The sequence below is a fragment of the Marmota marmota genome, unplaced genomic scaffold (assembly GCF_001458135.2).
Source record: "Marmota marmota marmota unplaced genomic scaffold, marMar, whole genome shotgun sequence".
Taxonomy (NCBI): Eukaryota; Metazoa; Chordata; class Mammalia; order Rodentia; family Sciuridae; genus Marmota; species Marmota marmota.
Genome location: NW_026000102.1, coordinates 7,681,831 through 7,696,000, shown reverse-complemented (window position 1 = coordinate 7,696,000; position 14,170 = coordinate 7,681,831). Strand labels below are relative to the sequence as shown.

Genomic DNA, 14,170 nt, shown 5'->3' with positions numbered 1-14,170 from the left:
GAATTAAATACCAAAGGACGCTCTCCACACGCTGGACGCAGCAGCTGCTGCCGTTCCCAGCAATTTTTCCTTCCTAAATTGAAACATCATTTTCTTTGTTTTTCTTTGGACAGAAATGTGGTTTCATCTTGAAGCAGAAAAAAACAGCTGCAGAGCACCTCTCGCTGTGTCTGAGGGGAGGCCGGGCAGAGGGTGCCCAGGCCAGTCACGTGGGGGTCGGCGGGTGTGGCCCCGAGTCACCCACACTGCTCCCCACCTCCTGGCCCTCCGGGTTCCTCGCAGGCACATGGCCAGGTGGGTGCAGCCCAGGTGCAGGGGAGTCTGAAACCCCACGGCTGAGGAGGCTGGTGGCCGGTGCCCAGGGTCAGGCACGGGAGCCCGATGCCGAGGTGGAGAGGGGCTATGGCCTGTGGGTGGCCCAAGGTTGGAAATGCAGCCTTGCCCTGGGGCACTGCCCTGGGCTTTGGAAGGCGTGGAGAAGGGCTGCCTGCCCTGCTCCCCGTGGGGGCGTGTGCACCTGGGGCTCAGCTCTGCTCACCCCAGAGCCACGGGGTGCTGTGCCTCTCCAGATGAGGCTGCTTGTGCAGGCAGGTGGAGGCAGGTGTGTGGGGCAGGAGAGCACGGCCCAGGGCAGCATCCTGCCCCTTGTGGGCACAGGGGACAATTGTTGGGGTAGGACAGGGGGCTGTGGCTGGGGATGGATGGCCACCTAGCAGAGAGCTGGCAGGAGCTGGGTTTGGATGGCCCCCCGCTGTGGCCTACTCCTCCCGGGGGAGGTGGTGCATGGCCAGCTGAGCAGCGGGCTGCCGCAATGACCAGGAGAGCACGCATCAGGCTGAGACGGTGAGGCAGTGCACAGAGGGCCAGCGCAGAGGGCCTGCACGGAGTCCGGGAGGGCACGGCCAAGCCAGGAGGCCCTTGCAGGGGTCATCCAGGTAGACCGAGTGGCCAACTTCCCTGGGTCTCTTCAGTGGCCAACATGCCCTTCAGGGGCAGCAGTGAAACCCCTGGACGACCCTCCTTTATCACTGCGGCAGGTGGTGCCCAGACACACTGCCTGCTGCTGCAGCAGCCTGACCTGGCATGGGTGGGCAGTGCCTGGCAGAGGCAGCTGGGCCACCCCTGTCCCCAGCCTGAGCTGGCAGAGAATTCGAATGCAGGTTTCTGGCCTGGGCATGGCCTGGATGGGGCAGATGTGCAGGCCTCAAAGGGCATTGGCCAAGCAGCAAGGGCCCCAGTTACGGGGTGCAGAAGTGACCCCACTTGTCCTGTGGGACCTCTCTGATTTCCCAGCTCGGTGCTGGCCAGCTCCACCCACATGGGCACCTGGGAGGGCCATGCACGTGCCACTCAGGAGCTGGTGTGGAGTGCTTTATTGAAGCCAGTGGCCACGGGACTCCTGTGGGCAGCCCTGCACACCCAGGCTGCTCAGGCCTCTCGGGGACATGGGACATGGGCTCCTGGGGAGGCAGCAGGAACTCGCCTTCCAGACGAAGGTGGCCTCCGAGGTGCTGCGCTCTTAGGTGTGTCACGGAGCTGCCTCCGGCTTCAGGATCTGACGCCTTCTTCAGGGTCTTGGGGCTTCTGGCCAGTCCCCTTGGCCAAGACCCGCAGGTGTTTGAAGGCAGTGGGCAGTGTGCGGCCCAGGAAGGGAGGGGTGGTCACGTCATCGATCATCATCACATACTCCCCTACAAGGAATGGGTGGAGCTGGTCCTGGGGCCCCGGGTGGACACGGTCGCCCAGGCTCCTGCCCACCCTGTCCTAGGCCCCTCGGCCTGTGATCTTCACCTGCCACCCTTGTTTCAGGACCCTGCCCAGTGCCCACCTGGGGCTCCAGGTGTCCTGGGACGCGGCTGCCACCCCCCTGGATGGTCAGTGGGTGATCCTGGAAGAAGGCCATGAGGGATAGCCTTCGGGCCCTGGCCCTACGGATCTACCCCACCGCCGACTGGCCCTGGGGTCCACCCACAGCTAACTGGCCATGTGGCTCAGCGATTCTCCTGGGAACATTTCCCTACTTTTTTCAGGAGGAAAATTACTGGATTCCTCTAAAATGTCTGAAGGAAGCAGGCCGCTGAGGCATGGCGCGTCTGCTTTGGTTTAGACACCCCCGGCCCAGCCCGGTGCGGGAAAGGGGCCATCCAGGACTCTGGGAGCCTGAGGGCTGCCTGCTGGGGGGCTCCCGAGCAGGAAAACGACTTTTCCTTTCTGCAGTCTGTAAACTGTCTGGAGAGCTTCAAAGTTGGAGAAACCATAAAAAAGAAAATAAGAAATAACAAAAAGGGAGGTTGCCATAGAAACGGTCCTCTCCCCCTCCCTTGCGCCCGCCGGGGCTGGCACCAGAGCAGGGAAAAGGCTCCCCAGGCTGGCCCAGCTCACACCAGGAATGTGGCCGCAGCTGAGCAGAGCAGATCGACATTCCAGACGCCAGGCCTGGAAAACGGGCAGCTCTCCTGGACGGCCGGGCGGGGGCGGGGGACGCCTGCACATTCCTGGGGCAAAGAGTGGGCTCAGGGGCCAGGAGTCTGTTCCCTGAGTCAGAAGAAGCCACGGTTCTGGGGGCTGCACGCTGGGCTGGGGTGCCTGGGGGGAGGGACACATTCTGCAGCCGGGCGGCCAGCATCAGGTCAGCCTCCCCAGCGGGCCAGGGTGTTCCCAAGCAGCCTGTCTCTAGGCGTTCCCAAGAACACGCAGCTGCGCCAGCCGGCCAGGGCGGCTGGCTGTGGAGCCAGGGTGAGCTCAGCTGGGCAGTGGCCGGGGACCCAGGCTGCAGGCCTGATCTGACCCCGTTCCTAAGCACCGTGTCCATCGGATGGAAGAGGCTGGCAGGAGGGGGCTCCAGCGGTGGCCACATGCTAAGGCCTGGGTCTGGTGTCACCTGGCGCCTGGGTGGCCCCTCACTCCCTGGAGCTGCCACGGCTCTGGAAATGAGTCCCAGGCAAATGATCCTTCTCCCAGGGTCTGCGGCTCTACGGGAGAGAGCAGGGTGCTGACCCCCAGCACGCTGGGTGCTCCTCCCGGAGCCAACCGCACACACCAGGGCTCCTCCAGAGCCGCCTGTGGGCTCAGCAGTGGACCACGTGAGGGCTGCTGTCCAGCAATGAGGGACCCTGCCCGAAATCCTGGTCCTTCTCCCAGCCTAAGCACTCCTCTGGGGCGGCTGGACAGTGGGGGCTGTGAACCTGGGCCTGAGTGGTGGCCCTGTCTCAGCTGACCTCAGGGGCCTGCCAGCAATCTGTGAGGAGTCCATGTCTCAGGCTGTCCCAGACTCTGGAGAGGTGGGGCTGGGCCATGAAGCCTGCTGGGCTGCCAGCCACAATCCTGGAGCCACAGGGCAGCAGCCATTTTTGTGGGCCAGGCAAACAGTTGGACGGACATCAGCTGCCCCGCCCCACAGCCCTTCCAGGGAATGAAAACCTATCTACGAAGGTGTCCTCTTCCTCTGAGGAAGCTACAGGCATTCAGCTTGTCTGGGGTCTGGGGCCTCGGCCCAGGGGGTGGGGCTGAGGTCCAGGCTCCTGGAGAAGCCCAGGACTGGAGCTGCCCTGCAGGGGTCACTGGGCCCGAGAGCTCTGTCGGGCGCTTGCTCAGGCCCTGGCTCTGCCTATGAGGTCTCTGGGGTCGGGAGGGCGAGGGCAGGAGGAGCTTTGTTGCTGGGAGAGCTGGTGTCCGTCCACAGGGGCCCAACATGAGCCCCTGGCTCTCCCTGGACCTGCCACCCAAGCCTGCATGGCCTCACTGCAGTGAAGCCCTTGCTAGTTTGGCCACCGCCATGGCAGCCCCCTCTGTGATGGCCAGATGGCTCCCACGGTGGCTCTCTTCCCTTCTGGAACATTCTCCCCACCTTCCAATCCTCCTGGGCCCAAGCGCCCGACCCTCCAGCAGCCCGGACCCCTCCCCATCCGGGCTCCGTCTCCCAGGCCCAGGGCCTGGGGTCCACACCCCACACTGCCGGCAGCCCCAGCGTCCACTGTGAGCAGGCTGGCTGGCTGGCTGGGGTGCCTGTTGTGCTCCTGCCCGCCTCTCCAGATGTGGACGAATGGCCATGGGCCCTGACCGTGGGCCACCACAACTGCCTACCTGGGTATGCGTCTGCCACCAGCTCTGCTGTGGTCCCATCAGGCCTGCGGGGAGAAGAGAGCTCCCTGAGAGTCCTTCCTGGGCCAGCAAATGGGAAGGGGTGATGAGGGCCCCAGGAAGGCGGAGACCCGCATCCCCGTGGGCCATCGGGCAGGCACGTGTGCCCTGCTGCTCTCTGGGGTCCCGCCTCTGCCTTCAGAGGCAGAGTGCTCCCCGTTCTCTGGCACAGCTATGGCGTCCACTCCTGGAGAGAGTGGACACTCCAGAGAGGGTGGCCTGTGGCCTGGCTCTCTGCTCCATGGACTGTGGGCCTCAGTGAATGAGCCCTTTGTCTAATCCTGATGAGCCCAGGGACGCTGGGCAGCAGGGTGACACAGTCTGTGTCCAGGGCCGCCCTCTTCTCACAGAACTGAGGTGCAGCTTCGGGGCGGCTGGAGGCTCAGGGCAGTGCAGAGCGCATTCTGCAGCACCAGCACCCTGGGGCCGGCGAGGCCCAGAGCCGGCTGGAAGCATGTGGCAGGAAGGGGCACCAGGCAGCTGGGTGCTGGCAGGCTGAAGCACCCACGTGTGGCTGTCCCCCCGCCCCCCCCCAGGACAAAGGGCCAGTGTCACGTGGAGCCTCCTGAGTCGGGGAAGGAGAATCGGCAGGTAAAGTGGGAGAGTGGCCAGTCCTGCCTGAGTCTCCCTGTCTGGAGATGGCTCCGGCTGAGGGGTGTGACCTCGTTCTGGCCACGCTGGCCACAAGAGACTGCCCGGCCCCTGAGGTGGATAGGGCCTGTGCCTAAGATTGGCTGCTGACCTAGTTCCAGGGAGGGGGCTCCGAGGTCCTGCCCATCAGGTTCTTTTTCTTCTTTTGTGGTAGTCGGGGATTTGACCCAGGGGTGTGCCACCCTGAGCTACAGCCCAGCCCTTGCATGGACTCATTTAGAGACAGGATCTCGCTAAAGTCTCCTGGAACTTGCGATCCTCCTGCCTCAGCCTCCCGAGTCGCTGGGATCCAGGTGGTTTCTGAGCTTCAGTGAGGGATGATGGGTCTGTCCCACCTGCCAGGGCGGTCGGGTCATTCGCTGGGCTGGGGTCATCTTCAGGGAGCGAAGTGCGGCCAGCAGAGCCCTCAGGTAGTGTGGGCAGCATCTGTCCCTTGGCTGAGCTCTTGGCCTTTCTGGCCTCCTGATCAGCGGACAGGGGCTGACTTGGCAAGGCCACCCAGCTTGGAGGTGTGCGCTCCAGGTGGAGGGCCGGTGTGTCAGGCTGGGCTGTTTCCTGAGGTCTGTCCAAGTGGATCTGGGGAGCCCTGAGGCTGGTACTGTTTGTAGCCTCCTCCTTCACCCCTGCCTCCTGAGGCCAGTGACTTCCTGTCACTCAGGGCCCCGAAGTGGCTAATGGCCAAGGCAGAGCCAGAGGCCGAGAGTGCCAGGACTCAGTGACTGGCCGGGTTTCGACCCCTTGATAAACAAATACCACATGCATGGTTTGGGTGATAAAAAATTAAAGACAAAAGATTTTAAAATCACTTCATTTTGAGTGGGGGAAAAAATGGGCCTCTGCTGAGCCCCAGGAGCCATGTTAAAGATCGTGGAGTGCGGGTGAGGAGGGGAAGGGAGATAAATAATTTAGCACTAAGAATAACCAGAGTCTGTCAGGCTGCCAGCGTTAAGAGAAATAAACGGGGTTACAAGAATCCAGAGAGTTTTTAAAGCACCCCCAGGGCTTTGAGAACGCCAAGGCAGAGCCAGGAAAGAGCCGGGTGGCGGGGGCAGGGAGCCCTTGGAGGCTCTGATTAACGGGCAGCGGCGCGGGAGACATGTGGTCAGACCCGAGGCCAGTTTCCGTGGAGACCTGGAAGGCTGGGCCCGGGAGAGCAGAGGGCAATGCAGGGCCGCAGCAGTGTGAGGGAGGGGTTCCGCTGACCCCACATAGCAATTGGGCACCCGCTGTGTGTGCAGCCTGGCTCAGCCTCCAGGAGGCAGGAGAGGTCAGAGCCACACATCCTGGGAGTCCACTGGAGCAGAAGGCTGGCCGAGGCCATGCAGGGCTGATGTCCAAGGGTGGGCTCAGAGCTCCAGCACCCGGGCCCCTGGGTCCCCATGACCCCCTTCGAGGTTTCCTTCCTTTCTCATGTTCCCGTGGTTGGGGGTCCCGAGGGTCCTTGGATCTGAAGTCTTCAGTTTTCCTCAAATTCCGCCCCCGCCATTGTGGGGTCTCTGGGCCTCTGGTGTGCTCAGCTCTCCTGGGGTCTCTGGGGCATGAGACTGTCCTGGCCAGGAGCCCCTCCCCAGGCCTCCAGGTGTCTGCACCTCCTGCAAGCTCCCGCTGGCCCGGGGCAGCGAGCCCTCTGTGTCCTACACTGGCCCCTCTTTCCAGCCGTCCCTCCTCTCCTCCTCATCTCTGGGCCGGCTTTGCTTGCTTTTCTTCCTTGTGGCCTGCACTCTTGGCTAGTGCGGTGACCTCTGATCCATGCCCGATGCTGCCGACTTCACCTGGTGGCGTGCTGGATGTTCCTGGGCTCCTGCAAGTATTCCTCAGGTCCTGGAGTCACTTCGAGATAAATGAACCCTCGGGTGCTGCCTCGAGGCGTGTCGGTGGTGTTTCGGGTCGGGCTGATTATTCCAAGCTGCTCCACAGGGCCCTGCCCCCTCGGCCCCCTGAGCTCGACCCGTGTCCCCAGCTCCTCTGGTCCTCTCTGGTGGCACGCTCCTGGCCTCCACAGCTTCCTGTCGTGCAGGCACTGACCTGGGCTCTGCTGGCCTCGGGGGCTCCTCTCCTGCTGGGCCCCCTGGGGCAGACACAGGGACGGAGCCACCGCCACACCCCCTTCTGTCTCCCAGGCCAGTGGGGGTGGAGGCCCCAGGGCTGCAGACCAGACTTCCTCAGCCAGCAGCCCTGGGCCGTGTAGGGGGCTTGCTACCCAGGCTGGGGCATGCAGCTCCGCTCAGGGGCCTGGCTAACTCTCGCTGCTGCCGGTTTACCAGCCTGTGGCACAGGGACATCCTCCCCCACAGGCCCGGCGCCTGACCTGGTCAGGGGCTGGACAGCGAGGCCTGAGACCTGCCTTCCAGTGGCAGCCCTGCTGCCAGGCCAGGGAGGTGTTGACTCAGGGGTTAGGGGTCCCCTCCTCGGGGCAGACCGAGAAGAAGCCACCTGAGCAGCTGGGGTCAGGGCCAGATCTGGGGGATGGGCCCAGGAGCACCTGCCTCTACTCCCTGGGGCTTGCCCGGCCCTTATGCACACAGGGAGTTGGCTTAGGGAACTGGGAGCTGTTGAGTCAAAAGCCAGTGGGGGGCGGGTTGTGGCTCAGTGGTGGAGCACTCGCCTGGCATGCGGGAGGCACTGGGTTTGATCCTCAGCACCGCATAAAAATAAATAAATAAAATAAAGGTGTTGTGTTCATCTACAACTAAAAATATCAAAAAAATAAAAGGCCGATGGAGGGCCAAGTAGGGTGGCACATGCCTGTCATCCCAGCAGCTCCAGAGGCTGAAGCAGGAGGATCAAAGCCAGCATCAGCAACTTAGGGAGGCACTGAGCAACTCAGCGGAACCCTGTCTCTAAATAAAATATTTTTGTTTTTAAAAAGAAAAGGGCTGGGGATGTGGAGCTGTGGCTCATTGTTAAACGCCTGAGGTTCAATCCCTAGGACCAAAAAAAAAAAAAAAAGCCAGTGGGCCCAGGAATCGGGAAGGGCGGCGGCGGGAGGGCAGGCAGCTTAGGAGAAGGCCGAGGGGGCTCCCAGCCTGCTCTCGGGGGACCTGCACCCTCGGGCTTTCCGCAGCCCCAGGGAGAGCCCAGACAAAAAGTTCCAAAATTAGAACAGCCGGCTAATGGCCAGAGCCCAGCAGGGCCCGGGTTTGGGGCCAAGTTGGAGAGGCTCACGGCCTCCTTAGCACCCCTAGGAAGAGGAGCCGCTGGGGCCTGAGGCCTGGGTGAGTGGCAGCCTGGTTCCCAGACACGGTCTCCGCTCGGGAGCCTTCTCCAGGAGGATGGCCCACGCTCTGCCCAGGGCACTCGCCACCTCAGGGCCTCAGTGCAGCCCAGGGTAGCCCCATGGTTCTGAGGCTGATTTCCAGGCAGCAGAAGGCAGGGGCTTGATGACCTCTGGGCCTGGAGCCGAGGGACAGGACTGCCCAGGGCCACCAGCAGCTTGTCCCCAGCAGGCTGTCAACCTCAGTGGCCCATGTGGAAGACCTGCGATGGCGTGCACAGGGCTGAGGCTGCTGCCCCCTGGGCCTCTCCATCTGCCGTGGGGCTATTCTTCCAGCGGGTTAGGGCGCCTGGTGTGCTCGCCCGCGGGCCCAGCTGCTCTGGCCTGGCCTCACGCCTGCTGGGGTCATTACCCCTGCTTGACAGGACAGGGCTTAGGTGTCTGCAGAAGTCAGACCCAGGCCACCCTCCTATGGCTGTCCCTGAACTCCACCTGAAGGAGCTTTCCATGGGGTGGGGGTGGCCAGCGGGAGTGGGGGCTCGGGCAGCAGAGGCCATGTGACCTTGGTGACCTTGGGGCCTCAGTCCCACAGCCCCGGAGATCCCCCTTGTCACGGCCCTTTAGCCCTAACAAGGCCCTGCCACCCACAGGTCTGCCCAGTCCCTCCTCATCCTGGGGTGCCTGGCCCCCAGCCCTCCCTGGGGTGCCTGGCCCAGGGGCTCATCCCTGCCCTGTGTCTGAGCACAGGGAGAAGAGCCAGGGACAGGACATGGGGTGAGCTGCAGGGGTGGGCAGGGCCAGGCCGGGGCCCGCGGGCTTTGTGGCAACATCCTGTGGGTCTCTTTGGGTCCTGCCTAGAGTCACTTTGGGTGGGTTCTACAGATGATTAGAAAGCACCTGCTCCAGGTCCCCTGCTGGACCTGTGTGGGACACAGAGGAGCAAGGTGCCCAGGTGGGCACTCAGCATTCACCGCCTGAGGTGAGCGCAGCCTGCAGCTTCCTGGAGGCACTCAGCAGAGGTCACCTCCTAGGAGACTTGGGGGAGGTGGAGCCCATGGCCATCACACTATCTGCTGTGCTCGGGGGGTGGGGACGGGGGCACTACCAGCTGCTTCTCTGTGCCCCCCATCCCAGGGTCTTCCTCCATGGGGTCTGCAGACCCTCACTGTGCTTGGCAGGGTGCTAGGCTCTGTGACAGACAGTCAGCTGCTCAGGTCGCGGGCCCAGACGTGCCTGGTGTGCCCCGCGGCCCTGGCTGCATGGCTGCTTCATGGCTGGGCCTATCTTGCTGGTCATGGCCACTGACCAGGGCCCATGTTCAGAGAAAGGTCTCAGCATGACCCTGTGCCCATCCTCTTCCAGGCCCCCTGAGCCTGGCCGCCCTGGCGGCTGACGAGGTTCCTACCCAAAGTGTCCCTGGGGGTTGGTATTCTGTGGCCAGCTGGAAGCCCCTCTGGGCTGTCCTGATGGTGTGGCTTCTTCATGATGGAGGAGGGAGCAGCTGGCCACCATCCTGCATCTCCAGGCTGAGGAAGGTGGGAGCCCAGGACACTGTGTCTCCCTGTCAGGAGTGCGGCAGCCTTTGGAGGGAACGCAAGGCTGGAGTTAGGTGCACATGGTCGCCCGTGGTCGGCTCAGAGAGGCTGCGCAGGCTGGCAACATCATCTTTTGAAGTAAAAAAAAAAAATTAATTGACTCCATCTGTGTTGGCCTAATGACTGATTAAATGACTAATCACGGAAGTCTTAATTAAACCCATTTTTCTCTGAGCCGGAGAGGAGAAGGGGTTCTGTCAGCCTCCAGTGTGTGTCAGGCACCAGGCGAGCTGGCCCTCTGCTGAGAGCCACCGAGGAGCAACTGTGCCCAAGGTCACCGAGGGCTGGCTTCTCCTGCACACCCCGGGCTGACTGGACCAGGCTGGGCTGATGGGCTTGCAGGCAGACGCATTTTTCCATCACAAAGCTTGCGATTAGGATTGCTGGGGGAAATGCAGGCAGAGCTGTGCTGCTCTTTGGAATGCTGGTGTGCGGCTGGGCAAAATCAGGGCCACATCCACTAAATCAAGTCCGTTTTCTGCAGCTGACACGATTTCACGTCACTCAGGGACTGACAGAGCTCTTGGTCGCGCTGTGGAATTCCGTAACGGGCCTGGAATGTGTCCGCAGGAATGCAGCCGGTGGGGGGGGGCCCTCCATAGAAACGTGCTCCCTCCCGGGGAAGCAGGCAGCCAGGTCTGCGGGAGCCTCCACCCACCCACCCGTTCAAGGAGGCCGCCCGCCCGGCTTCCCTCTCTTGAGCCAGTCCTGGGCACAGGGAGCATGGTGAGGCAGCAGTTCAGGGCCTGGACTCTGAGGATGCCGAGCAGCCCCTCCTGAGGCAACAGGAGCCCTCCTGGAGCCCAGGATCCCCTCAGGTCTGCAGCGTCGCTCCAGACGGGCAGCCGCGGTCCTGGCAGGCCTGGACTCTGCGTGGCAAGGCCTGGGGTGGCCCTGATCTTATCAGAGGCAGGAGTCACAAGAAGGAGCAAGGGTGCTTATGGTCTCCTAGCAGATGGGTCCAGTACCTCTGCACTGGCCTGTCCATGTGGGGCCCTTGCTGCAGGCTCCCTCCTGTCAGGCCATCTTGCACACTGTGGCCTGGTCTGCAGGCCTCACACAGTGAGGCTGGGTTGGCAAGCCAGGCGCGGACCTCTATGCCCAGATACTGTGCCCACATTGGGGCATGGTGTTTGTGGGACCCTCTGCCTCTCTTTCCTCCATTGAGACCCCCTGCTTCAGGAGACACAAAGGTAACTTTTCTTAGCCAAGGAGAGATTACAGAAGCGTGCTGGAGGTGAGGCAGAGGCCAGGGCTTCTCCAGCACTCGGCCCTCCTCCCTCCTGTGACTCAGAGCCAGCTGCTCCTCTGGAATTTCAGGCTGGTGTGTCCCTGTCACTCTTGGGAGGTGCAGGGGCGCCCTCTCACTCCCTCCTATAGTTGGAAATCTTCGGATACAGCAGCGGCTGCTGATGTGGGCAAAGGTTGCTTTGGGGGAGGATAAGTGAGGTCTGCTGGGGTGTCCAGGGTGTCCAGCAGGTGAGCACAGGCAGGGAAGCTGTGAACTGCCTGCCCTCCCCAGTAGGCCGTTGGGTGCTGAGGGTGGCAAGAGAGGGGACACTGTAGTTATGAGGGCTACAGGGTCCCCAAGACTCTAGCCCAGCCTGGCTACCTGTGGCCACTGTTCCTGGATGCCAGCGGCAGAGTGAGTCCACCTGTTCTGGCCCACACCTGGCCCCTCTGCAGGACGGCAGCACCTGGACTCTGCTCCGTCCCTACCTCGAACCTCCTGGGAGGGACACAGAAGCCGACTCCCATGCCCCGCTGGCCTCTTCCCACTGATGCTGAATGCCAGGCAGGCTGCCACTGACCTGACCACTCCTCAACGGCCACTTAGGGGATGACGCAGGAGCCCCTTAGGCCACTGGAAACTCAGCTTCTGCCCTAGGGATGGCAGGGTTCCTGGGCGGCCCACGGCCTGCCTGACCTTTGCCGGCAAGGTATGAGGAGTAGCTCTGCTGGGCCAGGTGGGTGGCACACAGGGAACAGAGCTGGTGTCCCCACTTGGAAGCCTCACACATACGCCTGCCTTGCATCATCACCTGGTGAAGCTGTCCCCAACTTTGGAACCCTGATGGAGCCAACGCTTGCCAACTGGCTGAGATTACCAAGCAGGAGACACATTGTAACAGTGTGTTGCAGCCTCTCAATACCCGCGTCTTAGGCCTGCGGGCCAGTGAAGGCACTGGCGAGAGGTTTTGGGCTGGGGATGGGGCTCAAGCGGTAGCGTGCTCTCCTGGCATGCGTGGGGCACTGGGTTCGATCCTCAGCACCACATAAAAATAAAATAAAGATGTTGTGTCCACTGAAGACTAAAAAGTAAATATTTTAAAAATAAAGGAGGGGAAAACATCCCAGCAGTGGCTCTGGGGACACCAGAGGGACAGAGCCATGGCCCTTGGGTTCCTTGGGCTGTGGGCTGAATCCCTTGGGGGGAGGTTTGGGGGCTGAACTCTGTTTATTGCCACAGGGTGAGGCCACCAGGCTCCCCTGTCCCCTGTTCCTCTCCACACCCACAGTTGCTCCCTCCAAGGAGCTCACTCTGGGATGGAGTCAGACCAGAGAAGGAAGGAGGGCGGAGGAAGGAGGGACAGAGGGAGAGAGGAAGGGGGGTAGGAGGGACAGAGGGAGAGAGGAAGGGGGGTAGGAGGGTGGGAAGGAAGAGCGAGGAGGCACAATTATGAACTGTGATCCCAGGGGCGTTGACTGACCTGGCTGGGCTGGACAGGAGGCTGTGACCCTGCAAGCCTCACTCCACATAAGGGAAATGGGGGGTCACCAGTGATGGCGATCTCTGAGGGCCCCTGGAAGAGCTAGAAAGGGGCTTCCTCCGGAAACTGGGCACTAAGCTGGAAAGGGGAGGTCATGTGTTGGGTGGGGTGGCAAGAACATTCTAGACAGAAGGTGCAGAGGTGAGCAGGATGGAGAGGTCAGCTGGCAGCTGCTCCTGGTGTGGGCAGGGAGAGTGAGGGTCTCTGGGCACTGGTGGCAGAATCCGAACTCAAACTCCTGCTGGTGAGGGTTGAGTCCTGAGGACAGTGGAGACCCTGGCCTGCCTCCCTCCCACACCACAGGGGTCTTGCCCTGGACAGAGTGTCAGGAGCATTCATTCCTCAGCCCCTGCCTGGCCACTGGTGGGCAGCAAGCCCTTTGCACACCCTGCCTGGGAGAGGGACTCTTAGGAATGACACCTTCAGAACTTCCTGGGTTCCTCATGTGCAGACCAGAGGTGGGCTCTGAAGGTGCTCCTGATTCTGACTGGACACAGGCTGGGCTGCTCAGAGCACGGCTTCCTGAGTTCTGCAAGGTGGGGTCCTTGGGTTGGCGATTGCCACAGGGGGCTGGTGGGAGTGCAGGAGGCTCTGGGGAGGTGGCTGGGGTGGGCCCTGCCTGAGGCTCCCCCCTTTCTTCTTAGGCAAGGGTGTCACACAAACACCCACAGAGACTGAGTGGCCCCCAGGGGACAGAACTGGGGAGTCCCTGGAAGGTGACTTGAGGTCAGTGTGCAGTGTGTGGGCAGTGGAGGCCACGGGGCTGGAGGGAGGCCTGGGGAGCTGGTATGGGAATGTTCAGAGGCATCTTTAACCTGAAGCCATGCCAGGGCCCCAGGGGTGCACCTCACAGCTGGCCCCCTCCCTAGAGGGAGAACAACTCTGGGAGAACTCAGGATTAAAAATCGCTCTGGGGTTTCTAAATCCAGAAAACTCTGACTGGCTACAGGCTCCCAGGGAAAACCGGCCTCACCTTGGCCTAGAGGAGACCCTGTGCCCAGCCCGGTGCCAGCGCAGCACCACAGCCCCAGGAACCCCTGAGGCTGGGAGAGACGCAAGCCTACTCAAGAGCTGGGATCATTTTAAGGCTGGAAAGTCGGATGTGCTCCCTGTCTTCCCCGGGTCACAATAACCCCAGTGTGTGGATGTTTAATTTCGGGCTCCTGGAAGCCCTTGGTGGGCAGGCGGAAGGACAAGCTGGGGCCCCTCCGTTTCCTGGGGAGGAAGCAGGCAGCAGCAGCCTCCTGCTGGGACAAGCCGGCTCCAGCCACCTCAGGCCCACTGGGGGACAGGAGCTCCTCAGTGGCCGGATCTCGGCTGTTTCTCTGTCAGTGCTTCAGCTGCGAGAAAGGAGCTCCGTCTGGGCTTGGCGAACGTGACGCGGAGCCGCCTGGGGATGCACCCCGCTGGCAGCGGCTCTCGTCCCAGCGCCGCCTCGCAGGGCATCAAAGGCTTGTCAGCGCGCCAACACCGTGCCAGCCTCCAGGGTCCCCGCTGGCCCACCCCCGGCGTCAGCGACGAGCAGTCTGATCGCTGGAGCAGCGGCCGGGCGTGGACTGCCGCCTCCTCCGTCCCCAACCTCCCCTGGAAGACTCCCCTGGGGCTTCTCCACGCGGTCCCCAGCTCCCAGGGAGGCGCTCGCGGCATGCTCCCGGTGGCTCCTGCCTGCTCCCCGGGACCTAAAGCCCAGGAGGCTGCGGGTCGGAGCGCGGGCGTGGCAACGCCCGGGCACCCGGGGTGCCCGGAGCCCTCCACGGCCCACGGAGCTCTTTTCTGGGAGTCGGAGGGGCAGTGAGGTC

The 14,170-nt window shown here is 62.5% G+C and overlaps 1 protein-coding gene across 7 annotated transcripts in view; it reads right to left on the bottom strand.

Moving 5' to 3' along the window:
• Window positions 1-1,358: 1,358 nt before the first annotated feature.
• The window catches only part of Morn1 (MORN repeat containing 1), a 49,761-nt gene continuing 36,949 nt past the window's right edge, over window positions 1,359-14,170 (bottom strand). For 3 of the 7 annotated variants that reach the window (XM_015501496.2, XM_048783793.1, XM_048783792.1), the window contains 2 exons: window positions 4,084-4,127; window positions 1,359-1,691 (listed from right to left, as the gene is read on the bottom strand). In XM_015501496.2, coding sequence (XP_015356982.1) covers window positions 1,549-1,691; window positions 4,084-4,127 — 187 coding nt within the window. In that variant the 3' untranslated portion in view covers window positions 1,359-1,548. Of the gene's footprint in view, window positions 1,692-4,083; window positions 4,128-7,578; window positions 9,671-14,170 lie in introns of those variants that run through there. The other 4 variants (XM_048783796.1, XM_048783797.1, XM_048783794.1 and 1 more) reach the window with 4 other exon arrangements.